Genomic DNA, 27300 nt, shown 5'->3' on the forward strand with positions numbered 1-27300 from the left:
CATTGGGCTTGCGTCACCTGACCTCCAGGGCCACTTTCCCCACAGGGTCAAGCTGTGGTTTTGCCTCCTGTCGTGGCCTGGCCTGTGATCTTGGGGTTGATGGGGAATCCCAACATTCATACTATAATGTGCTGAACCATGGCCCCCAAAAGATATGCCTGCCTGGACCCTCTGAACGTGACCTTATTTGAAAAAGGGTCTTTGTAGATGCAATGAAGTTAAGGGTCTCCAGATGCGATATTCTGGATTATCCAGGTGGACCCTAAATCCAATGACAGGTGTTACACCAGAGGGAAGGCAGGAGATTGGAAACACACAGGGAGAAATGTGACGAGAAGCAGGAGGCAGAGACTGGGGGATGCAGCCACAAGCCGAGGAACTTCAGGGACCACCAGAAACCAAGAGGCAACGAGAGATTCTCCCTCGGAGCTTTCAGACAGAGCGGGCCCTGTGGACGCTCGATTTCTACTCTGGCCTCCAGAGCTGGGAGAGAATTCATCCATCCATAAATGTCTGCATAAATCATACATGTCTGTTGTTTTTAGCCACCAAGCTTCGGCCATTTCTTATGGCAGCCACAGGAAGCCAGTGTATGTGCACAGAGAGGGGAAAGGAAGGAGGAGGAGGGAGACGGAGGAGTGGAGAAGATATCACCACCAGTCCCAAAGCTAACACTTCTGAGCATCTGCCGAGGCCGAGCAGGCCCTTGCCTTGGCCGCAGTGTGCGGGGACAGGGGAGCCTGGCTGGGAGCCCAGGCAGGGGGACTGCACGCCTGCCTTTGCCTTGGCAAACCAGCACAGGTCGGGGGTCACTTGCTGGGCTGCTGATGGGTTCAGGCAAGAGAAGACAAATTTCTGACCTGCAGAGATGCCATGTGGCCAGCCAAATCCAGCACCTCCAAGCCGCCCCGGCTCCTCCCCAAATACGGCAGGCTGGCCCCCCAGGAAAGCGGGAGCCTCGGGACACGCTCAGCTCACTGGCGGATCCGGCCCGTGGTTATCCCACCTGGCACCTTTTGTTTTTCTCTCCTGGGGTGCCTGTCTCAGTGCTGCCCAGAAACCCGGGCTCCCCCAGATCCCTTTTCTCTCCACAGCCACTCAAACCAATCTTGTCAATTCGCTCGCTAAGCTAAGTACTTCTCTGGCTCTGCTGGCATGTCGGCTACTGCGGTCTGGGCCTCGGACCCGCCCCGAGAGGGAGGCGGCCGTTCCTTTCCCTGTCACCCCTTTGCACACAAGCGTTCCTCCTGTTGTGACTCCCATGGGCGGCTTGCTCCTGCTTAGGCTGGGAGGGGGGGAAGCAGGGCCGTGGGGGTGGCAGCGGGTGGAAGTGTCGCCGGTGACTGGTGGATGAGGCGCTGTGCTGGCAGAGCGGCTGGTGGCGCCTCAGGCCTCGGCGGGCACTTGGGACGCTGGCTGCCAGGAGAATGTGCGGAGCCCCGGCTCTCTCCCGCGTTAATGCTGCCACGCTCACCACTCTCCACGGACACTGCTGCTGCTTTATTTCTTCCTGAGAAACTAGTACCAAATTACTGACATCTTAGCCATCACACCGTCTTAAAATCGAGGACACGCAGTATTTTGGTGATTCAGAAACCTGACTTTGGCTTTCTGCGCTGTTCAGGACGGGCTCTGTGGTGTCCGTGTCTGTTCTGTCCATCAGGAACAGCTGATTGTCTAAGCATGCGAAATACACCCACAGCTATTCTTCAAAAAAAAAAAATCTTTCTTATCGAAATCCTTGCAGGAAAAATGACTTTTTATTGCAACTGCGGAATTCTCTAGCCCCCAGCTCTTCGCTGTGTTTCTATAATATCATGCTCCAGAGGGGAAATTGGGAGCAGCTCTGTCGTCACATTGAGCACAGCGCAGGGCCCCAACATTATAGCCCTGGTCCCCTCCCGTCATTATTATTCGCATGTCTAGAGCCTCACAAGACCAAGCTGTGAGCTCCTGAGGAGGGCAGAGCTTGTCCTCACCTCTGCACCCTCGATCCCTAGCACATAGTATGCCTGGCACCCCTAAAGATTTTTTTAGCGAGTGAGTGAATGAACGAGTTCATTGGGAATGGAGGCTCAGAGCTGGTCACGAGCAGGTAGAAGGCAGAGCCAGGATGTGACCCCAGCACTGGTATCCTTGAGTTCATGCTCTGTCCCCTCCCCACACCGTAGTGATGGTGGGATGGAGTCCTTGCGGTCCGGAGCAAGTGGGCAGAGGCTGGGGGCCAAGAAGAAGCTGGGGACAAAACCAGCCAGTCCCTGAGTGGGCGGGACACGAGGGGTCAGCTGAGGGTGGCTACCTGGGGCCGTGCATCCTGAGAAGGAGGGCCTGTCAGGGAGGTTCTGGGCACAGACTCCAGGGGTGCTGTTGAGTTGGGTTGGGTGTGATGTCTAGCTATGGCCTTGGGAGAGGGGGTAACTTACATTCCAGCAGCCAGAGGAGCTGAGAAGAAGAGATCTGGCTTTGGTTGAAACAAGGAGGAAGCAGGAAGGCGGCTTGGGGGACATGTGCACAGCCTTGGGCAGTCCGAGCAATATCTGCACTCATCTCAGGTGTCAACAGAATGACCCCAAATCCCTGTGCCAAGACAACTTTGCCAAGACAAGGGGGGAATGCATGAGAGATTCTGGACTGGGGGCACCCCACGGAAAAGGGGCAGCAGGCACGGCCAGGGCAGGAGTCAGGAACTTTAGATGCCGCGTGCCATGCTGGATGACTCTGGATCCCTTCTATCTCAGCTGGTTTTCCTACCTTTCCCCCCCTCTTGGAATTGGTTAACCCCCTTGCCAACAAAGCAATGGAAGAAGCAGTAAGATGCACACACCCCCTTCACTTCTTTCCTGTAAAAATGCATTGCGTATCTTACCACGTGCAATGTGTCAGGGACTGGAAGGCAAGTTCAACTCCATTCCCCAGGGGGAGAGACTCCTATTTAGGAGAATTGGCCACCCAGATACGGCCCCGTGGACCGTCGGGAAGGGACTAGGGCAGAGAGTCATTCTCAGCTCTGCAGGGCTAGTAAGGCTTCCAGGAAGTGGTGGGGTTTGAGCTGAGCCTGGAAAGGTGGAAAGAAGGTGAGCAAGTGTGGGAAATATCCTAGGTGAGGAAGAAGTGAGCAGAGACCCAGGAACAGAGGAGGCCAGGGTATGCTGGGGACAAGGGGGACTGATAGGGGTAAGGATGTGCGTGAGGATGGGTGGGGGAGTGGGGAGAGCGCAGCTCCAGAGGTAGGCTGGGGCCACCTGATGCTGAGAGCCAGAATGAGCGGCTCAGAAAGCATCTCACAGGCACTAGGGAGCTATCAAAGGCTTGTGAGTAAGGGCAGGAGCCAAGCTGGCCTTTGGGAAGACACCTCTGGTGGCTGAACAGAGGAATATACATAGCCCTCATGGGACTCTTCCCTTTTCTTTCTCTTTCTCTTTTGCTTTTATTTATTTACTTCCTTGGCCAGGGAGGCTTTGTGGTCGGGAGAGAGAAACAAGCAACTCAGAGGAAATGCAGACTCCAGTATCTAACAGTAGAAATCAGGTGAGCCATGCGGCAAGAGGCCTTGCTCAAGCACCGCAGCAGTGGCCGCAATCTCTGGGGAGCGCTGGCCTCCAAGATGGTGCGTGCCTCCCAAGACCCCTATGTTCCTACTGTTGCGGGTAGAATGGTGGCACGAACCAGTGGTACTTTCTCGAAGACCATGCATGGCTCCCATCTTCCTCCCCTAGTAGACGGTGCACTCACGGAAGGCAGGGGCCACGTCTTTCATGTCGTTTCGGGCCCAGCATGGAACACGGGCCCGGCCCGTAGTGGGCACTCGGTGGACGCTGGCCAAGTGAAGGGACGGGGGCCACTGCTGCTGGGAGTCCGCGGAGCCATGCGTACGCCACGCACCGTCTGCCATACTTACGTGGCTGCCTGCCCTTTCGTGCTCCTTGAGCAACAGATAATAAAAGTATCGCTAGCTGTTACATGGAGTCTGCAAAACGTTTTAATATTGGAGTAGAGAGAGGAACGGCAGACAAGGGAACGAGGCCCGGCCCTGGGATTCTTCCTTTCCACCACCACGGCCTTTTCGTAAGCCCAACTGGAGGAGTCCCAGGCCCCGGCCTTGCAGCCCAGCACGGCCAGTCACCAGCCTGGCTCCTGACCAGCTGCTCTCAGCCAAATGCAGAGCACCGGGCGGGCAGCGGAGGCCCTGGCAGCCCCGCAGCAGGGGCCGGAGAGGAGCCCAGCCAGCTAGGAAACGTCTAAGGAGTCTCCAGTCCCATCTGGCCACTTCCTCACCCTCATTCCCCAGGCGATGGGGCCGGTTTCGAATCTGCTGGCTGCCTGCGAAGAGCCTAGTCACAGACAACTGATGGCAGGAGCTTCCCCGACGGCGCGGCGGGGGCACCTTTGCACTCCGCTCGTCAACTGCTCCTCACAGGTACAGGTTCCAGCCGGGCTTCCGAAGACAGGCTTTTGAGGGCTGCTCTGGGCCTCCGGGCCCCGGGGCCAGCGTGCTGGCTAGAGAGAAATGGTTTAGACAACTTGCTTTAAATAATCTGGCAAATGAATCTCCTTTCTTTATTCATTAGGGATATTTGCACCTAAATAGCCTCTTTGTTTCCTGTGATTTGGGTCCCCAGCCAAAGCGGGCGGGCGCGGGGACGACAGGGCCTGGGCTCAGGAGGGAGGGGAGATGCTTCTGCAAAGCCCAGAGATGCGCGGGTTCCAGAGCCTTCCTCTGCCTCCAGAGCCCTCTCTTCCCTCCAAGGCGCCTCCAAGAGCTTCAAGCTCTAGGCTGAGGTCCGAGAGGAGTTTCCTCCGGCCACCGAGGCCAAAAGCCAAGGATACGGAGTCGGGTAGCTCAGATCACCTCCCAGCTTCTCGACGGGCCAGCGGAGGGGCCGCAGACAAGCCTGTCCGGCCAAGGCCGCGATGCTGCGAAGAGGCCACTCTCAAGGCATCCGGCAGGAGGCTCTGCTGGGGAGAAGGCGGGCTGGGGGCCGGCGGGCGCCAGTGGCTTGTGGCCTGTGGCCTGTGACCTGCCTGGCTGGCCCCTGGGCCCTCACCCAACTGTGCGGGGGCCCAAAGGGTCTCTCTCAGACAAACACTTGGTGAAATGAAGGCCAAAAGAAGAAAGGTGCCCTTCCTGGGCGCTGCGTTAACCAAACTTTCCTGGAACCTCACATCCCTGGGGACGGTGAAACTCCTTGAACATACCTCTGATTGGAATTTTCTTCATTTTCTTGTTTCCATCTAACTCTCTCACCACGGATTTGCTGATGTATCTGATGAGACCCAAAAAAAAAAAAAAAGCAGAAAAAACTTCTCTACAGATTAGGTATATTTTCATTCAGTTTGTTTTATGAGCATGAAAGGTTGAAACATAAAGTATCCAGATTACCTGTATTAATGAGATGTTTTACATTGAAAAAACACACAAGAAAATAAGTTGCAGAGTATAATATAAAACTCAGCAGGCTTTGATTTTCTGCCGCCAAGCTATTCAAAAAAGTAATAATTAAGACGCAAACAGTAAACTGATTCTATGCATAAATTAGAGCTATCAAAGGCAAATGTTTGCTTTTAGATTATGATGTATGTAGATTTAGCTATAAACTATGGGCTTGACTCGTTAATTGAGCTAAACCTGAGCTCTGCTTAGGCGCAGGGGCTGGGCCTGAGTGGAGGCCTGGTGGGGGGGCAGGCCAGGCAGAGGCTGCGGTGGCCGGGGCTTCCTCCCCTCTACTGCCATCAGAGGCCGAGACCAGGAGTGCACAATGTGTGGCAAATGAGACTATTAGAGCTGTCAGACCCCACAGAAAACCAACCCCTCCCCGCCAGAGATTGAAATGCATGTTGCTGGGTGCCATGAGCGAGGCAAAGAGACCTCCTGGGAGGGGGCGCGGATTTCGGTTGCTTTTCTCCTAGCTAGTCTTGCTCTAGGAAGAGCTCAGTTATGTCTACACACGTCCTTAAACTGTCTCCCGTTAGTAAGTTGCACAGACGGCAGCCAGTGCTCCCAAAACAACAAGCAGGCCACGGCAGATTGCTAAAATGCTTACGGATAAGCATCCCCAAACATCGCCATTACGGCAGACCAAACACTGGGGCATCTGAGACCCAAACAGCTCTCGGTGGAAAAGTCTTAATATTAGGAATTTTCTCAGTCTGCTTCAAAAAGCTAGGGTCAGACATGTGACAAGGGCCCTGAGCCTGGGCTGTGCTACAGGCAGGATTCCGGTATCCACCAGGCCAACCCCCCGCCACCCACCCCCAGTCTGACCCCTCGGTGGCCTCACTCCCACCTGTCAGCCCCTCTGGGGAGGTAGTGGTAGGATCAGACTGGATTCAGCTGGAACGGCCCTCCCTCAAAGAGAGGCTCATCCAGCCCGGCTTTCCACACCAACCCCGCGGGGCCCTTGGCCCCGCAGCTGCGCAGAAGCTGGGCCAGGGCCCTCTGCACCTGCTTAGAGGCGGGGTGCGGTACTGGCCACAGACATTGCAGGGATGGGGCAAGGGGAGAAGGGGCTTCTAGGCCCGTGAATGCCACCTTTTTGCACAGAAGGAAGGAACCCTGACCCTGGCTCTGGCCCAGCCTAGTCACTTGACTCTCTGAGGGCCCTCCAGCACCTTCTGCAAGGGGGGGGGGTTGGAGTCTGTGTTTTCCCAGGTGTGAAGCCTTTACGTGATTGCTGCGACATTTTTCACGGGCTTATTCTGTCTTTGGCTTATATTGATTGTCAGCATGCACAGCCCCTACAAGCTGAGGGAGTGGGGGCATGGTGACATCTGCCACCCCTGGCAGCTACTCTCAGGGCATCCCACTCAGGGCCCCACTGCCCACAGCCTCCCACCCTGGCAGCCTCGGTGAGGTCTGTAACTACTGATTATTTCTTACTTTCAAGGCTAGAAATACACCAACTCTTTTTATCCAGATTCATGGCTGTCCCTGGAGGGTTAAAATATAAATAGCAGTTTCCAAGCGTACTAATAAATAGATGAAGCTAAGCAAACAGTTTCTCAGCTGGCCTCCCAGCCCCTCAGTGGACCTTCTGCCTGCCTGCGTTGTTAACGTGCCCACCAGTTTCTCTGGGCACGCTCCCATTTTGCCGAGGCCAGAGAGAGCCTGGTGAAGTGGGCTAAAAATAAAATGAACAAGAGGCAGAAAACAAGCAAAGGACACTGCCCAGGGACCAACCCCGAGCCCCAGGAGCCCACACGGGGTAGGCTAGAGGGCCCTTGCACAGGCGTTGCCCTGCATGGGGGAGGACGAGCTGGAGATGATACTCTTTACCAGCCCACAGTGGGAGGGAGCACCCTGTCCCTGGAGTGGTGACAGGACTGGAGAGGTGGAGACAGAGGGGCCCAAGGCTGGCGTGGCCTCCCATCCCTGTGCATCAGTCAGGCAGCCAGAGCGGACCCAAGGTGGCTCAGGGGGCCCCGACACACCTGGAGCCCAGAGCCCTGAGCCGGCCAGGCCCCGAGAGCCTTGGGAGGGACAGGCAGGGCCCTTCTGGACAGCCACATCTCCGGCCCACACTGTGGACAGGTGGGGAGACCAGGCCCCCAGGGGGCAGGGGCTGTGGCCAAGGTGCCTGGCAGGTGAGGGCCATCCCGGGGTCCCTGTGTCCTTGGCCAGGGCTGTCTGCAGAGTCTCCCCAGGGACCTGTGGTCTCCAGAGGACCCAGAAGCCCCATCCAAGACCACCAGGAGCAACGGCCCAAGGCCGGGGCCGCTGGGAGATTTTCTCGTTGGGGACTCAGGTTGGCCTGGTCTGCTGACCCCGGTCACCTGCGGAAGGGGGCATCTGTTGAGCACATGGCCCCTAGAAACACGAGACACGTCTCAGAAGCAGCCACCCTGGTCCCAAGTTGGCCCTGGTGCCGGCTGATGAGACTTTGCCAATGGGTGCCCGTGGCTTTCCTTCCTTCCCTCTCTCCCTGCCCCTTCCTTCCCTCCCTCTCTGTCCCCTTCCTTCCCAGGCTGTCAGAGGAATGCAGGGCCAGGGCCTGGGCTCTGGGTCCCCTTGACCTCCCACCTGAATGTCTGTCTGTCTCTCACGGCCCTTGAATAGCAGGCTGCTCCCCACAAGCGGGAGGCCACTGCCACCTGTGGGCCGGTGGCTTCCCCAGCCCCCCACCTGGTGCTGGGCCTCTCAGCAAAGAACAGCACGCCCCATGGGTCGCTGACCCTCAGGCAGGTCCCGGCCCGGTGGAGGCACACACGGGGCTTTCCATGCACCCGGTGGCTCTAGTGGCAGAACCCTGCCCGCCGGCACAGAAATGGCCCGAGGCCCCAGGGTGGCGGGAATGCACAGAGGAGACAGCCGCGGGCTGCAGTCCGGGCCCCCCCTCCCCGCCGAGCCCTCACCTGGTCTTCCTCAGAGGGCCAACCGGGGCGGGTCCCACGGGGCAGAGGATGGGCCCTGGAGACTGAGACCTCCACGGGACGAGGCTGGGATGAAGGCACGGGGGCAGGAAGAGGCCCGCCTGGCAAGGGGCCCTGGGCCCCACTGGGGGCAGGCAGCTGGGCCCCACAGGACCCCACCCCTGGGGCAGCGCGGGGGCCCGAAGGCCCAGAAGCAAGACTCCGGGGCTCCAGAGGGGTTTGGTTGAACCGGAAACCACCTGGAGGACCTGGTGGCCAAGGCGACAAAGGAGGAGGTTGAGGGTGGGTGAGGGGCCGTCGGCCCTGGGGCTCCCAGCGCCGGCTCACAGGCCCTCCCTCTCCCCACAGCGCCGGAGCTGTGTGTCCAACAGTCTGCTGGACAGGTCCACCGGGATATTCCTTAAGCTCCTCCAACAGGCGATGACCAAACCTGAAATCAGCACCCTCCCTCCCGCCCCCCACCCCAGATAGCACAGAGGAAATGTCAATCATCTCCGGAGCCCAGGGCTGTCTTCCTACTTCCTCCCCTGGCCCCTCCCCCAGAATAACCTGCGGGCTCCTCAATCTTAGGCTCCAGGGATGGATCATTCACCTTTTTTCTCAGACCACACCTCTGCTTCCCATCTCGCCATGGTGGCACAGGTAGCAGGTTCCAAGGCTGAACCCCTCTCGGGGCTTGGCCTCCTCCCTCCCCTCCCCACCCACTCACATCATATCCCCTGTACTGATGGGAAGCGTTTTACTTTCAACCTTAAATACATTGAGCGGCTTTGCTGGGCCTCCCTGGCGTTGGTGTCAAGCTTGGACCGTGCGACACACACTTTTTAGATAGTGAAATTCAGTCAAACCCCGGAAATCAGCGATTAAAGCTTGTGTGAGGTGTGTATTTATTTTCTTTTTCATGACAAGTTCTGGGGATTTTCCAGTATCCAGTTGTTTCACTGTTCAGAGCCTTTTTCCCTTCTGTGTCAGGAATTCCACACAGGGCCGCTGGCTTCTCGTGGGCCCCAGCTGCATGGCCCCAGAGAGGACAGCCCAGCTGAGCCTTCTGGAATAGGGGCTTCCCTCTCCGCTGCCTGTGGGGTTGCCTTCCACGCAAACAGAGCCGTGTTTAGGACAAGAGTGGCCCCGTGGCCCGCTGGACTCCAGCTCTACCTTTCTTGTTTGGTTTCTTGGAAGCTAAGTTTGGAAGGATCCTGGTGTTTGATTTCCTCTTGGCCTAGGGGACCCATCCTGTTCACCATGTATAAAGAAAAGACCAGACACCAAACTGCAGCCCGTTGCCTGTGGAAAGGCCGCTGCTCCGCAGTCCTACAAGAGTTGCTGACATCTCGAAGCAAACAGAGACAATTAGGCTGATGCAGGCTCTCTGGATTTCCAGTCCATTTCTTTTAACCACCTCAGTGCCGGCTGAGCTCCCAGCCCCGGGAGGTGTAGTTGAAACCAAGGATTTCCCCAGCTATCTGGAATGAAGTTTGCACTTCTTTAATTAGAGTCCCAGAATGTCAAGCCCGCAGGGGCCCTTGGGATCAGCTGGCCCGTCCCCATCACAGGACCGACGGCCAGACTGGGAGGCCCAGCTGGGGGCCCAGCCCTTCCTTCTCCCCTGCCAGGGCCCTTCCTGTTACCCCTTCTGCTGCTAGTTTTTTCCTCTGTGTTCGACTTTTCTTGCAGACACACTAGGCAAAGGGAATCAGAGCTCTTCTGCCATCTCCCGGGCTCCAAGTCTTAGAGGCACTAGGCATTCAGCCTTTGTAGTATGGGGACATCAGATTTCTTCCTCTAGACTCCAACGCGGGCAGGAGACCACGCAGCACCCCCAGCGGGCTTTGCATGCTCCGGCTGGTTCAGGCCCATCCTTATGTGGCACCTACCTTCCCGGACAGGTCATCTCTGCGCCCTGAACACGCCAGGCAGGTTCCCAGCCCTGGGCCACTGCTCTTGCCAGTCCCTCAGACCAAGGTGCTGTTCCATCCTGGCTAGCCACCAAGACCCTTTCCTTTTTTCAAGGCCCAGCTCTGGGATTCCCTTTTCTGGGAAGCATTTCCAAAGAGAGCTCCATCGTGTTGCTCCCTCCTTCCCCCACGGTTTACTCATTTATCCAACAGACCCTTTGATGGGCAGGCGCTGTTCCAGGCACAGGAGCCGCACCAGTGAGCAAGCCCAGCAAGGTCTCTGCTCCCACAGAGCTGCCGTTCTAGCAGCGAAGAGACGCAGCAAAGGGAAGAAGTAAATGATGTCGAACTTCAGAGGTGGAATTAACTTCTCCTCCTGCGCCCCCTGGCTCTGCGCATCTCCGGGCCGCTCTTACTTTCTTCCGCCCTGTGGTGTGGTTACTTTGTTGATGCTTCTGTCTCTCACTAGGAATCCGCTCCTTGGCAGTACCGACCAGAGGCCTGGGGTGCTCGGCAGCCCTCGCGCCAACAGGCATATAGTAAGCACTCAAGAAACACTCGTGAAATGAGCACGTAAATGAGTGAGTGCGTGAGCGAATGCATGAGTGAGTGTGTGTGTGTGTGTGTGTGTGTGTGAGTAAATAGATGAGCGAGCGAGTAGATGAATGAATCGGTGAGTGAGGGAATGAATAAGTGAGTGAATGGAGGAGTGAGTGCATGGATAAGTGAGTGGATGAGTGAGTGAGAGGATGAATGAATGAGTGAATGTGTCAGTGAACAGATCAGTGAGTGACTGAATGAATGAATCAGTGAGTGAATGAATGGACAACTGAGTGGATGAGTGAGTGAGTGGATGAGTGAATGTGTGTGTGGACAAATGGATGAGTGAGTGGACGAGGGTGAATGACAGGGAGGGGTCTCTAGGCTTAGGACACTTGTGGTTTTTAGCTTTTCCGAAACAAGGCTTCTACACCTGAAAGCTAGGTGGCCTGGGGGTGTAGGGTTTCTGAGGCCCAGGAGAAGTCAGCAGTGGCTCTCATGTGAGGGAACAAAGGAGAAGTGGCTACAGAAACTCAGGATCACAGCTCTGTGGCCCGTGCCACAGTTTTGCTTCGTTGGACTGGAGACTCTGGCTGTCTTTCAGGGGAAGATATTTCTGGGGGCCTCGCCTTCCTGATCCAGCCCCTCATGCCCAGGATGTTCTCCCACAGCACCTTTGATTTCGTGGCAAGCGTCAGTAGTATTCAGAATGAGAAGCCTTTGCATTTTCATATAGAAGAAGCAAAAGTAAACACCAGTTCCTCCCTTAACCCATTCTTTGTTAAATATGTGTTGGAATTAGCTGGTTCTTATACTGCCAAATCCCTTCTAATTATTTGCCAAAGATTTTCATATCATTATTAACCGAGTGAATCTTATCTTAAATCTTAATTTTATTTGATGTTTAAGGGATTAAAGGAATGATTTTACCACCTAAAATGTGAATGGTCTCTTTCTACAAACCCGGTCGTTGGTGTAATTGACTAGTGAACACACTATTTTAGTTTTCCTTCAACATATATAATCGCTATGGGATTTTATTTCTCAAGAGACTTGATTTATCTGCCATTACACATATCCAGTCTCTGTAAATATGCTTTGGGCTTTTCACTAATACTATGAGACCCGAAAGCTTTGGCACGGAGCAGCAGGGGTAGGAGATGGAGACGAAGGTTGCCATGCTTATTAAACAGACTAGGCTGACAGAAAAAAAGAACATTTTAAGCATTTACAAAGTATTCAATATACCTTTTCTTTATTTTGTTTTAAAGATTTTTTTATTTTAAAATTTTTTATTTAAATTCAGTTTAGTTAACAGATAGTGTATTATTAGTTTGAGGGGTAGAATTTAGTGATTCATCAGTTGCATATAACACCCAGTGCTCATTCCATCAAGTGCCCTCCTTAATGCCCATCACCCAATTACCCCCATCCCCCCAACTACATCCCCTCCAGCAACCCTCAGTTTGTTTCCTAGAGTTAAGAGTCTCTTATGGTTTGCCTCCCTCTCTGTAGGTAATGTCTACTCCCAGCGAGGGGCTGGAACTCACAACCCCGAGATCGAGAGTCACACGCTCTACAGACTGAGCCAGCCAGGCGCCCCTCAATATGAGATATGTTTCACAGTGTTCCGTGAATTAGCCTAGGGTTAACTAGGTTGTTGATGTTGTTGTTGTTGTTTTTTTTTTAAGCTATAGAGTTGGGGTTTTATTTTTTATTTTTTTTTTAATGATTTTTTATTATATTATGTTAGTCACCATACAGTACATCCCCGGTTTCCAATGTAAGGCTCAATGATTCATTAGTTCTGTATAACACCCAGTGCACCATGCAATACGTGCCCTCTTTACTACCCATCACCGGTCTATCCCATTCCCCCGCCCCCCTCCCCTCTGAAGTCCTCAGTTTGTTTCTCATAGTCCATAGTCTCTCATGTTTCATTCCCCCTTCTGATTACCCCCAATTTCTTTATCCCTTTCTTCCCCTACTGATCATCCTAGTTCTTATGTTCCATAGATGAGAGAAATCATATGATAGTTGTCTTTCTCTGCTTGACTTATTTCACTTAGCATTATCTCCTCCAGTGCTGTCCATGTTGTAGCAAATGTTGAGAACTCGTTCTTTCTGATAGCTGAGTAATATTCCATCGTATATATGGACCACAACTTCTTAATCCAGTCATCTGTTGAAGGGCATCTCGGCTCCTTCCACGATTTAGCTATTGTGGACATTGCTGCTATGAACATTGGGGCGCATATGGCCCTTCTCTTCACTACGTCTGTATCTTTGGGGTAAATACCCAGTAGTGCAATGGCTGGATCATAGGGTAGCTCAATTTTTAACTTTTTAAGGGACCTCCACACTGTTTTCCAGAGTGGCTGTACCAACTTGCATTCCCACCAACAATGTAGGAGGGATCCCCTTTCTCCACATCCTCTCCAACAATTGTTGTTTCTTGCCTTGTCTATTTTTGCCATTCTAACTGGCGTAAGGTGGTATCTCAGTGTGGTTTTGATTTGAATTTCCTTGATGGCTAATGATTTTGAACATTTTTTCATGTGTCTGTTAGCCATTTGTATGTCTTCATTGGAAAAGTGTCTGTTCATATCTTCTGCCCATTTTTTGATTTGTTTATTTGTTTCTCGTGTATTGAGTTTGAGAAGTTCTTTGTAGATCTTGGATACCAGTCCTTTATCTGTAGTGTCATTTGCAAATATATTCTCCCATTCCATGGGCTGCCTCTTAGTTTTTCTGACTGTTTCCTTGGCTGTGCAGAAACTTTTAATCTTGATGAAGTCCCATAAATTCATTTTATCTTTTGTTTCTCTTGCCTTTGGGGATGTGTCATGAAAAAGGTTGCTTTGGCCGATGTCGTAGAGGTTGTTGCCTATGTTCTCCTCTAGAATTTTGATGGATTCCTGTCTCACATCGAGGTCTTTCATCCATTTGGAGTTTATTTTTGTGTATGGTGTGAGATAGTGGTCAAGTTTCATTCTCTTGCATGTAGCTGTCCAATTTTCCCAGCACCACTTATTGAAGAGACTGTCTTTTTCCCACCGGATGTTTTTTCCTGCTTTATCAAATATTAGTTGCCCAAAGAGCCGAGGGTCCATTTCTGGGGTCTCTATTCTGTTCCACTGGTCTATGTGTCTGTTTTTGTGCCAGTACCATGCTGTCTTTGTGATCACAGCTTTGTAGTACAGCTCGAAATCCGGCATTGTGATGCCCCCAGCTTTGTTTTTCCTTTTCAACAGTTCCTTGGAGATTCGGGGCCTTTTCTGTTTCCATACAAATTTAAGGACTGTTTGTTCCAGTTCTTTGAAAAATGTCCTTGGTATTTTGATCGGGATAGCATTGAAAGTGTAGATTGCTCTGGGTAGCATGGACATTTTAACTATGTTAATTCTTCCGATCCATGAGCATGGAATATCTTTCCATCTTTTTATGTCTTCCTCAATGTCTTTCAAGAGTGATTTATAGTTTCTAGAATATAGGTCCTTTACGTCTCTGGTTAAGTTAATTCCAAGGTAACGTATGGTTTTTGGTGCTATTGTAAATGGGATGGATTCCCTAATTTCTCTTTCTTCGGTCTCGTTATTCGTGTATAGAAATGCAACTGATTTCTGAGCATTTATTTTGTATCCTGCCACGTTACTGAATTGCTCTATAACTTCTAATAATTTGGGAGTGGCTTCTTTTGGGTTTTCCATATAGAGTATCATGTCATCTGCGAAGAGAGACATTTTGACTTCTTCTTTGCCAATTTGAATACCTTTGATCCCTTTTTGTCGTCTGATTGCTGTTGCAAGGACTTCTAGTACTATGTTGAATAATAGTGGCGAGAGTGGGCATCCTTGTCGTGTTCCTGATCTTAAGGGAAAGGCTTCCAGCTTTTCCCCATTGAGAATAATATTTGCAGTAGGCTTTTCATAGATGGCTTTTATGAGATTGAGAAATGTACCTTCTATTCCTACACTCTGAAGGGTTTTAATCAGGAAAGGATGCTGTATTTTGTCAAATGCTTTTTCGGCATCGATTGAGAGGATCATATGGTTCCTGAGTCTTTTCTTGTTGATATGATGTATCACACTGATTGATTTGCGAATATTGAACCACGCTTGCATCCCAGGTATGAATCCCACTTGATCGTGATGGATAATCCTTTTAATGTATTGTTGGATTCTATTAGCAAGTATCTTGTTGAGGATTTTGGCGTCCATATTCATTAGGGAAATTGGTCTGTAATTCTCCTTTTTGATGGGGTCTTTGCCTGGTTTGGGGATCAAGGTAATATTGGCCTCATAGAATGAGTTTGGTAGCTTTCCTTCTGTTTCTATTTTTTGAAATAGCTTTAGGAGAATAGGTATTATTTCTCCTTTGAATGTTTGGTAGAATTCCCCAGGAAAACCATCCGGGCCCGGAGTTTTGTTATTTGGAAGGTTGTTTATCACTGACTCAATTTCTTCATAATTAATTGGCCTGTTTAAGGAATCAATTTCTTCCGGTTTCAATCTTGGTAGTTTATAGGTTTCCAGGAAGGATTCCATCTCTTCCAGATTGCTTAGTTTATTGGCATATAGCTGTTGATAAAAATTTCTAATAATCCTTCCAATTTCAATGGTCCTCGTCGTGACCTCTCCTTTTTCATTCATAATTTTAATAATCTGGGTCCTTTCTCTTTTCTTTTGGATAAGTCTTGCCAGTGGTCTGTCAATTTTATTGATTCTCTCAAAGAACCAGCTTCTAGTCCTGTTGATCTGCTCTACTGTACTTCTGGTTTCTGCTTGATTTCAGCTCTAATTTTGGTCAACTGCTTCCTCGTGCGTGGATTAGGCCTGTCCCTCTGTTGCTGTTCCAGCTTCTTGAGGTGAGAATATAAAAATTGCATTTTAGATTTTTCTATTCTTTTGAGTGAGGCTTGGATGGCTATGTATTTCCCCCTTAGGACTGCCTTTGCAGTATCCCATAGGTTTTGGACTGTTGTATTTTCATTCTCATTGGTCTCCATAAATTGTTTAATTTGATTTTTGATTTCCTGGTTTATCGAGTCATTCCTGAGCAGGATGGTTCTTAGTCTCCAAGTGTTTGAGTTTCTTCCAAATTTTTCCTCGTGGTTGAGTTCCAATTTCAGAGTGTTGTGGTCTGAGAATATGCAGGGGATAATTTCAATCTTTTGGTATCGGTTGAGACCTGTTTTGTGTCCCAGAACATGGTCTATTCTTGAGAATGTTCCATGGGCATTAGAATAGAATGAGTATTCTTTGGTTCTGGGGTGTAGTGTTCTATATATATCTATGAGGTCCAACTCGTCGAGTATGGCATTCAAAGCCTTTGATTCTTTGCTTAGTTTTTGCCAGGGGGTTCTGTCTATTTCTGATAGTGGAGTGTTGAGGTCCCCTACTATTAATGTATTTTTATCTATGTGTCTCTTTATTCTGGTTAAGAGTTGGCTTGTGTATCTTGCTGCTCCCCTGTTGGGGGCATATATATTTATAATTGTCATATCCACTTGTTGAATACTTCCCTTAAGAATAATATAGTGTCCTTCTGCATCTCTAACTATAGTCTGTAGTTTAAAATCCAATTTATCTGATATGAGAATTGCTACCCCAGCTTTCTTTTGAGGTCCATTTGCGTGAACGATGGTACTCCAACCCCTTACTCTCAGTCTGAATGCATCTTTGGGTTCGAAATGAGTCTCTTGTAGACAGCAAATGGATGGGTCATTTCTTTTTATCCAATCTGCAACCCTGTGGCACTTTATGGGATGGTTCAAACCATTTACATTAAGACTGATTACTGAGAGATATGATTTTAATGTTGCCATGTTGCCAGTAAAGTCTTTGTTTGTATTGGCTGTGACTTTCTGTTCTGTATCACTCTTGGGGCCTTTTTACTTTTATAGAACCCCCCGTAATATCTCCTGTAGGGCTGGTTTCGTGGTTACAAAATTGGTTAGTGACTGGCGATTCTGAAATGTCTTTATTTCTCCATCAATTCTGAATGACAGCCTTGCTGGATAAAGGATCCTTGGCTGCATGTTTTTCTCTGAAAGAGCTTTAAATATGCTCCCCCAACCCTTTCTCTCATTCCAGGTCTGTGTAGACAGGTCTGACGTAATTCTGATGCTTTTGCCTTGGTACGTGAGAAATTTCTTTGCCCTGGCCACTTTCAATACTGTATCCTTGCATCTAATATTTGAGAATTGCACTATGACGTGACGTGGCGTAGGTTTGTCGTGGTTGAGCTTGGGAGGGGTCCTCTCTGCCTCTTGGACACGAATGTTTGTTTCCCTTGCTAGATTAGGGAAGTTTTCAGCTACAATTTGTTCAAATATCTCTTCTAGACCTCTGTTTTTCTCCACCCCCTCGGGGATGCCGATGATTCTAATATTGGATCGTTTCATTGAGTCAGTAATCTCCCGTAACCTACATTCATGGGCGTGGATTTTTTTAAGACCATCTTCTATTTTCATTTTTTCCTCTATTAACCCATCCTCCAATTCACTAACCCGTTCCTCTGCTTCTGCGACCCTGGCCGTCAGAGCCTCTAGTTTTGCCTGCATTTGGCTCATAGAATTTTTAATTTCTGTCAGATTCGCTCTCATTTCTGTCCTTAAGGATTCTATATTCTCAGTAACCTTTTCGTTAATAGTTTTTTCAATTCTACTCATCATTTTGACCATCGTTACTCTGAATTCCATTTCTGATAATTTGGTTACATCCATATCCATTATTTCTGTGGCAGAGGCCACAGACTCACTGTCTTTTCTTTGCTGGGGGGGGCTTCTCCTTCTTGTCATTCTGATGAAGAGAGGTTGCGGGGTTTCCAGAGCCCAAATTATTGACTGGGTCCCAGGCCGTGCCCCTTGTTTTATAGGGATCTTAGGGATGTGGGCTTCTTCTTTAAAGATTTTATTTATTTATTTATGTGGCAGCCAACCAGCGAGAGAGGGAACAGAAGCAGGGGAGTGGGAGAGGAAGAAGCAGGCTCCCAGCGGAGGAGCCCGATGAGGGACTCCTTTCCGGAACGCCGGGATCACACCCTAAGCCGAAGGCAGGCGCTCAATGACTGCGCCACCCCGGCGCCTCGGGTTGTGGGCTTCTTGATTTTTCAGCCTGCCTTCTGTGTTCTGGGGGAGGGGCCTGCCGCGCCGATACTCAGGCAGCCATGTTTGGGTAGAGTCTCGGCGTCCCCTGCGAGGGGGGATGGGGATGGGCACTCCCTGAGCCGGTATTTCCAGGCTTTTGTTCTCTGGCGGCTTTCCCTGGCGGTTTGCTGTGCCTCTTCTGAGAGTCAGAGCAGCAGCGGCCGAATTTCAGCCTCTGTCACAGAACAGAGGGATTGCGGCCCGTTCTCTACTAATGTTCTGGCCACTTTAACTCTGTTTCTGTTGGTGCTGCTCAACCCTGCAGCGTCCCGGGATGTGCGCCCCACACCCGGCGTCCCAGCCCTCACTTCCAGGGCCGGCGCGTCTCTGTCCTTTGTGTTTCTAATGCCGCCAGCCGCCAGCCGCCCCGCGCGCGCTCCCGGATCTCCCGGTCTCAGTCTGGATCCAGTGAGCGCACCGGGATTCCGGTGTCCCGCGAGATGCCTGGTGGCGCGTGCACCGGCTCACGGTCTCAGTCTGCTGTTTTGCGGGTGCCGACCTCGAGCCCGCCCGCTCCCCCGTGCAAGTGGCTGCCGCTTCCCGGCGCCAGAACGCGGCGGCTCCCTCCCCCTTCCGTTTATCTTCCGATATCTGTGCACGGTTTCATGGCTCCCCGCTTCGTACCTCAATACTCAGCGCTGGAGATGTTCATTTGTAGAGATCCAGATGCGTCTTCCTGCGTCTCAGGCTGGTTCCGTGGTTGTTTAGGCTGGTCTGGTACCGATCCAGCTCGACTCGGAGGACCGGCTGAAAACGGTGTCTCCTACTCCTCCGCCATCTTAACTCCATATCCTGATGTTGTTTTTTTTTAAGTTAGTTTTTCCTTTAGTTTTGGTCACTATTTTTTGTTGCTGCTGCTGTTTTAATCCGGGTGACCTTTACCATTGGGAAGACAGCCCTTACTTATCAAACGGTGTGTTTTGGGATGTCCTTATGAACCAACTGGGTTCAGACTGCAAAGTGAATCCACTCAACACTACCCAAGGGGGCCTGAATATGACTAAAGCAACCAGTGACGTGTCAGTGCCCAACAACCTGGCTTCCGGGCTCTGGGTGCAGTCGGGAGCACTGGGGCTCTCGGGAACACCAGCTGAACTTTCAGGACTGAATAGCAGAAAACACACCCCCTCTCTCGACTACTTTATGGGTCTCTTTCATCAAACCAGAATCATCTCTCAGTTTCTGGGCTAGAAAGCTTAGCATCACCTTTCAGGCTCCAGCCCCCTTCCTCTTCCACTGACTTATAACAAAGTGCCATCATTTTAACTTTCTCTTCTTAGTGTCTCTTGGATGCATCCCTCCCTGTCTGTCTCCCCTGCCACCTCCTTCATCCAGAGCCCTGTGATCCTAGCCTCGAACACCCCAATATCCCCTGTGTTCTTTTCTCAGCCTCAGGCTCCCATGCTGAGACCCGACTTGACTCTCCATTCATCCTCCTAAGAATCTCTCTCTTCTGCTCCCTGACATGCTAGGGAACCCTTTGCCCCCCACACCAACTCCAAGCTTTTCCGATTGATTTTCTAAATCCTTACTAATGTGGCTATACCCAACCTTTAGCCTTCTAATCCCTAATGAACGCAGCCTGGGTCAGACATCTGTACTAAGAGACATCTCTATTCTGTGGTTTGGGTATAAAGCTGGACAGACAGACTGAGGGAATAGAGAGTGAGCCTCAAGACAGCCCCATGCACAGATGAAGTCTGATTTATGACAGACGAGACAGTGCGCAGGAGTGGGGAGGGAACAGTCTTCTCAGTCAATTGTGCAGAGACAACTGGGTATCCATAAGGACAAAAAATGAAATAGGGCCCCTACTTCGCATCACACACAAAAATCAAGACCAGGTGGATTGAGGACTTAAATGTGAAAGGTAAAACCATAAAGCTTTCAGAAGATCATAACGGAGAGTATCTTCATGACCTAAGGGTAGGGAAAGATTTCTTAAATGTGGCGTGAGAAACACAAGGCGTAAGGGAAAGGGGGACAGGCTGGGCTAGGTTAAAATGAGGAGAGAAAAGTCGAACTCACAGAAACAGAAACAGAGTGTACAAAAGTGGTTGCCAGGGGCTGAGGGGCAGGGGAAAATGAAGAGAGGTTGGTAAAAGGGTTAGATGAATACGGTCTGAGGAGCTCAGGTAAAACATGGTGACTGTACTTGATATCACCGGATTATATAACTGAACTTTGCCAGGGGGAGGAACTCAGTGTTCTCATCAAAAGAAGAAGGTAAATCTGTGAGGTGATGGATGTGTTATTAACTCAGTTGTGGGGATCTTTTTACAATGTCTGCATAGATCAAATCAGCACATTGTACACTGCAAATATATTACAATTTTATCTGCCAATTATACCTCAATAAAACTGGGAGGAAACAGTGACTGTGGTCACTTACCTCTTCGGGCCCCCTTCCCAGCAGGGTCCAGTTGTTTGCTGGCCTTCATCTTCGTCGTTAGCACTGTTAAGTTTTTGCCACTCAATCTACTTTCCTTTTAGGGTGCTGTCTCCTAGCTTATTTTGCTATTTAATTTTTTTCTACTTTTTAATTTTTTCCCTCTCTTTTATTTTATTTGTTTATTGTAAGCTCTATGCGGGGCTCGAACTCATGACCCCAAGATCAAGAGTCGCATGCTCTACCAACTGAGCCAGCCAGGCACCCCTCTACCTTTTTATTTTTAACTTGTTTCGACAAAGGACAGGAAATGTCAGCATAAGGGAAGCAACTTTGAGGAGAATTTCTTGTCTAGATCAGGGAGGCAGGAGGCCCTTGGTAGAACCCCCATTTTGGTGCAAGGGCACCCCTTGACCACTAAGTCATTCTGCTGGTCTATATATTTCAAGCTGCCCACCTTGGACAACTCTCTGCCGGCAGCCCAAGGAAAATGCTAGATGGTGCTAACACTTAATGACTACAGCCATCCAACAAAGGGTTCACTAGGGGGCCCATTAATGACAACTGACCATAGTAATGAGGTGAAAGCAGTGAGTTGGGAGGCCAGCTCCAAAGGGGCTTCCTAAAGTTGCCCCTCACCTGAAACCCCTGGGAGGGTGACCCCTGATTGGGTTATAGGAATTCCTTTGGACAGAAACCAGGCCCCAGGAACACCCTAAACTGTGCAGTTAGGACCTGTTCAGGCAAGGATTCCCCAAAGAACTCCCACCTCTTCTAAGGCCGTGCAGGATGCTGTCTGCAACTAGCATTCTTCAGGTCATGGTGACAAGCACCTTGGGAGTCATCGTAAATGCTCCCCCCAAAACATACACAGGAGTGCCCCGTGCAGCAGGAGCTGGCTGAAGAGGGGACTACCTCCTGCAGTCCCCAAAGATTCCTCACTCCATATGTCTGTCCAGTTGCAGCCTGGAAGGCTGACTTACTTGCCCGGCATCCCACATGATCACACATCATGAGCAAAAGTAGAGAGTGGGGACCTGAGCTCAGATCCTTACTTTTTGTGTGAGAGAGTGCTGCTGGCCCTTGAGCTCACAGATATTCTGTTCTGGAACAGACCTTGCTCTCATCTGAACTGAGGTCAAGCTTAAAAGAGGTGAGCATGGCAGCCGATGGTAATATGGAATGGGATGCAGAGGGCACAAGAAATGGGATGTGCTAATAAGTACTGTCTCAGTAATGTCTAAACGTTTGTTATAGAAAGAAAGGCACCATCATTTCTCTAAACTCCAAGAGACGCTGTTCTAAGAAGGGTTGACATTTGTGAACTGCCCCACTCCCCTGTTGATGATCTTTTGTGAGGCCCCGCTACCAGGGTCCCCCGCCAAGCTGCAAGACACTCTTCTTGTCATGACAACCTCTATCTTCCATAGCACAATATACAGAAAGCTCATATCTGGCCAACTCGGGGACACCACTCAACATGGCGTGCGTTATTCTGGCAGGTCTTTCCCTTTCTAAACAGAAGTTGTCAGAAGGTTGTAAGAACAGGCAGGCCCATGGTTGGGGCATAAAGACCTGGAACTTTTATGTTCCCCTCGGGAAAAGGATGAACAGTGTTGGGAGGGGGCATCCCTCCTGAGAACCTCGGCTGAACCTCCATTCCAGCTGAGGGAAGGATGCTGGGAGGAAATCTGGACCACTTTCCTTTTGAGTGAGGGGCGGAGAGACATTCTTCCTGTTGGGGGCTGAGATCAGGAAAGGGGGATAAGAGGGTAGGCTAACTCACAAAGTCCTAGTCAGTTACCAAGGGGCTTAGTTTAAGGATTTGGAAACAGTCCACAGAGCTCCCCAGACATGCAGGGGCAGAACATGGAGGCATTCCACAGGCCTGAGGCCTGGGGTGGGGGGGCGGTCACCAGGTGGTAGAAGAAGGGTGGAGGAGTTAGGTGGCTGGGGCTATGAATCCCAGGAGCACTTTGTCCGGAGCAGCATGAATTACAGGTCTGTTGAGAGACCTGGGCCTCTGGGCCCAATGCACCTTACTTCTCAGAGCCAAGAGAACAAATGTGCCCAAGATAGAGATTCCAGGTTGTTTTCCTTTTTCCTGGTAGAAACCCAGTCTGCTGTGTCATGAAGAGGAGTGGGCAGTTTGGGCAGTATCAAGACCAGACCCTAGGTATGGCCTTTGGCCAGGTAGCAGTGTGGTTTCTATAAGGGGCTCCCTGGGCAGCAGATATCAACAAATGGGAATGAATTCTGGAGAGGAAGGAGGTGGTGATAAGTGGGTGCTTATGAACACTAATAAGAGCTCCTTTGGGAATTCCCAGAAATACTCAGGGGGTGTGTTAGTCAATTCGGGCTGCTGTAACAAAATTTCACAGACTGGGTGGCTTAAATAATAAACATTTCTCCCAGTTCTAGAGCTGGGAGATCCAAGATCAAGATGGTGCCAGATTTGATTCCCGTTGAGGGCCCTTTTCCTTGTTTGCAGATAGCCGGCACCTTGCTGTGTCCTTACATGGCGGAGTGAGGAGAGGGTTCTCGTCCCTCCCTCTTCTCATAAGGGCACTAATGTCATCATAGGGCTCCACCCCCATGACCTCGTCTAAACCTAATTACCTCCCGAAGGACCCACCTTCAAATATCATCACACTGGAAGGTAGGGATTAAACATATGATTTTGGGGGACACAAACATTCAGTCCCTAACAGGGTGGGTCAGGAGCCTAAGTGAACAGGTAAGGACGAGAACCGGGCCTCTGGCTTATTAATATTCTTGGGACCCTGTATCTATAGGCAGGTGAGGCCCTGAACTCACCGATCACAAAGTGATGTGAAGTCAGTGAGGAGGAAGTGTTGGGGGTGCGAAGCTGCCTTTGCTCCCCCCCCCATCAGGCCCTAGAACAAACACAGCCAATCTCAGGATGTTGGCATTTTCTAGATTTCTAGCCCCTACTGTTTCGTGCACTAAATGGTTAAAAGCAGTGGCTTTGCTTCGTGCCAGTCGAGTGAAACCAGCACTTCGGTGCCCGGAACCCCTTCCTGGTACAGCTCTTGGTCAGTGGGGACCGCATGAGAGTCGAAGGACCTTGGAAAACGTAAGTGAAGTAGCTGAGGTGCTGTGGCAGCTCGCGGTGTCCCTGATCTGGTGGCTGCTCTTGTGACATGCAGTGGGCCCCAGTCCTGTAGCTGCCCCGGCTCCTGTTGGCTTTCCTCCTTCAGTAGGGCCGAGTGCGTGCAGAGCAGCCAAGGGCTTGCAGCTCACCCATGGCACCGAGAGTGGAGGCGGCCAGAGACAGACGGAGGTACCAGTGTGCCCTCGGTCTTGTCCATGCCCCACTTCCCTCCTGACTGTCGGCCTGGGGGACTTCAAGCTCCATACCTGATGCTTAGAGCCCGCCACCAGCTGCCTGCTCCCCCAGGCAGCGGGCCCCGTTCCACGATAACCCCGTCGTTCTGTATCACCTTGGCCGTGCTGCTTCAACTCAACCCTGACTGGTGTGAAGACACCCCACACCCCAAAAGAAAAAGAGTTTAGAAGCCAGGAGAGTGGACGGTGGGTCGGCAGAAATATACAAAAACACAGCATCCCCTAAGGAGTAAAATTACCTTGCATTTGTGACTGCAAGCCAAAGGTGAATGCAGTTTTTTGGGTGATTTTTAAAAAGATTTTATTTATTATTATTTTTTTTAAGTAAGCTACACCCCACGTGGGGCTTGAACTCACAACCCTGAGATCAAGAGTTGCACACTCCACTGAACTGAGCCAGCCTGGCATGCCTGGTGACTTTTGTTTTTAGCTTTATTGAGGTTTAAGTGACAAATAATTGTTTATATTTAAGGTGCACGACTTGATGTTTTGATACATACATACGTTGTAAAATGATTACCAATACTGTACTGCACACTTGATTGCCCTTTAAAAAGCCCAGCCCACAGTAAAACCAGCTTTCGTTCCTCTAAGATGTGCTTGGGATTGTTTAGCGGATCTTCAGCCTCCGTGGTGATGTTAAGTCTTGGAGTCTTACGTGGCTATTGCCACAGCCCAGCAGCCAGCTTGGAGCACGTGGGCTCAGGTCAGGAGACCACTTGTTGATTCTAATCCTTCTCTGTTCTTCCTCATTAGAAGACCTTAAACAGGTCCCATCACTAATTTTAGGTCTCAATTTCCCCATCTGCACAATGGCTTGTTTGGTTACATTGATGACTTCAAGCATTTTTACTTTTTTTTTTTTTTTAGTTTTTATATTAAAAACAATTTTTTTTAAAGTAAACTCTACACCCAACATGAGGCTGGAACTCATGACCCTGAGATCAAGAGTCGCATGCTCTACCAACTGAGTCAGCCAGGTGCCCCTCAAACATTTTTATAGTAAGAAATATATTTTGCATCAACACCCAATACAAGTACACATACAAATCAGTATAAAGCGTAACAAAAGTTTCATGAATCAATACTTAGATTACTACTTAAGATGTTGCTATACACTGAAGGTTTATGTCCCTGAAACTCTTATGTTGAAACCTAACTCCCAAGGCAATAGTATCAGGAGGTGAGGCCTGTGGGAGGTGATGAGGTTGTGAGGGTGGAGCCCCCAGGAATGGGACTGGTGTTCTTATGAAAGAGACCCCAGAGAGCTCCCTTGCCTCTTCCATCATGAGAAGACACAGCAATCAAGAAGTAGACACTCACCAGACACCAAGTCTGTTGGTGCTTTGATCTTGGACTTCCCAGCCTCCAGAACAGGGAGGAGGAAATGTTTGCTGTTGAAGCCCCTCAGTCTACGCTATTCTGTTATAGCAGCCCGAACAGAGCAAGAAATTGGTACTGAGAAGTGGGGCGCTGCTGTAACAGAGCTCTAAACACGTGGGGGCAGCTCTGGAACAGTAGAGACCAGAGCCTCCATTGCTGTGCATGGCCCTTTAAAGCGAGCTCAGAAAGGAAAGAAGGGTGCTAGAGAGAACGCCCCAGTCTTTTGCATGGAAAAGGTCACTCTGATGAGATCTCACGTGGACATGAGGACATGTTATTGGCAATTGGAGGGGAGGCGATCCTTGTTATATGGGACAAAGAACTTGGCTGAACTCTGTTCATGTTCTAGTGTTTTATGGAAGGCTGAACTTGCAAGTAATGAAATAGGGTATTAGCTGAAGAGATTTCTAGCAAAGTGTTGAAGGTAAGTCTTGGCTCCTCCTGACAGCTCATAGTGGAATGTGAGAAGTGAGAAGTGGCTTAAATAGGGGATTATTCAGCAAAAAGGAAACAGAACTCAAAGACTGGGAAAATTCTCAGCCCACAGATTGGGAAAAATGAGAACCCTAAGGGTATGGCCAAGCAACCCTTTGATACAGGGATTAGCATGGATGTAAACTACAGGCCATCATCAACAAAGGCACAGAGGTGGGATGACACCAGCAGAAACACTGCCAGCTGGGACTAAAGGAGACCGAGAAAGTGAGGTCAAAGGGAAGGAAAAATGTTGGACTTCTTAGCTCCTACAGGACTGGAGCGTAATGCTATTCAGCTGCAAACACACACTGTTCTTCCTGAAGGCTTGGGCTGCCTACACCAGGCCATGGCTGCCTCCACCTAGGTTTCAAAAGACAGGGCGGCCACGTGGAGAAACGGGCTTGGGAGTCCAGCCAGGGAGGACCTCAGGGCACCAGCAGAGAGCCAGCTCGGGGACAGGGCCACCTGAAAGAGCATCAAGCCAAAGGGGATTATTCTGGAGCCTTAAGGTTTAATGTTTGCCCTGTTGGTTTGAGACTTACTTGGGTTAACCCATTTACCTCTTCCTTCTTTCCTAGTTCTCCCTTTTGGAAGGGGACTATCTATCCTATGCTTGTCCCACCACTATAACTTGTTTGTTTTTGTGGATTCACAGCTGGAGAGGAATTGGCCTCAGGATGAACCAGACCTTGGGTCTTGCTCATAAATGATCCAGAGGAGGCACAGATGAGCCTTTGGCCTTAGACTTCAGAGCTGATGCGAGAACCAGTTAAACCTTTTAGGGCTGTTGGGTGGGATGAATGTATTTTGCATGTGAGAAGGACATGAATTTGGGGAACCAGGGGCAGGATGCTTAGACTGAATGTGCCAGAATTCATATGTTGAAATCCTAACCCAGCCTTTGGTAGGTGATGAGGTCACGAGGGTGGAGCCCCCATGAGTGGGATTGGTGCCCTCATAAAAGAGACCCAGAGAGCTGCTTCCATCTTTCAGCCATATGAGGACACAGCGAGGAGACGGCCATCTATGACCTTGCCAGACGGCATGTCTGTTGCCGCCTTGATCTTAGACTTCCCAGCTTCCAGAATTGTGAGACATAAATGTTTGTTGTTTAAGCCACCCAGAGTATAGTTGTTTGTTGTTGTTGTTGTAACAGCCCAAATAGACTAAGATGATGTACTTGAATATTTTCCATTATGTTCTTTTTATTCTGTTTCATGTTTCCAAATATGCCAGTTGAGGATTGCAAACTTGATTTTAGGACAACCACATGTGGGTCACAAGTTGTAGTTTGAACAACTGACTCTAGGTGCTTCTAGTGCATTCAGTCAGCCCCCAAGCTCTAGGGACACCATGGGGGCGGTTAGAGGCCTGTGCTTGTAGCCTACCTCTAAAGTGACTTCCTCTGAGTGTGGACACCTAGAGGGGGCTGTGTTTTCCCCTGGGCTGGAAAGGCAAAGACATTCACTTCCTGCCCTCCACTCCCACAGGAGGAAAGAGCCTAAGACCCTGAAGATAGGATTCTGTGGCTGGTCCTTTCTGCCACTGCATCTGGTACTACAGAGCCCAGGAAACCAGGACTACCCAGGCAGGGCATTGACAGTGCTCGCTTACAACTGCTGTGGCAAGGCAGGCCCTGGCGGCAAGGAGGCATGAGCTGTACCAAGGGGCTCTGGGAATAGAGCATGACTCTGACCTAGCTAAAGGGCCACGCACTGGGCTGGGCGGTT

General features: G+C 50.3%; 1 protein-coding gene across 2 annotated transcripts in view; it reads right to left on the reverse strand.

The window, feature by feature from the left end:
• Positions 1-3915: 3915 nt before the first annotated feature.
• The window catches only part of LOC123786487 (uncharacterized), a 273531-nt gene continuing 250146 nt past the window's right edge, over positions 3916-27300 (reverse strand). For both annotated transcript variants that reach the window (XM_087860128.1, XM_087860127.1), the window contains 2 exons: positions 5197-5264; positions 3916-4497 (listed from right to left, as the gene is read on the reverse strand). In XM_087860128.1, the coding sequence (XP_087716254.1) occupies positions 4412-4497; positions 5197-5264 (154 nt within the window). In that variant the 3' untranslated portion in view covers positions 3916-4411. The remainder of the gene's footprint in view (positions 4498-5196; positions 5265-27300) is intronic.

Source organism: Ursus americanus, chromosome X, assembly GCF_024610735.1.
Source record: "Ursus americanus isolate L20-20 chromosome X, mUrsAme1.1.p, whole genome shotgun sequence".
Lineage (NCBI taxonomy): Eukaryota > Metazoa > Chordata > Mammalia > Carnivora > Ursidae > Ursus > Ursus americanus.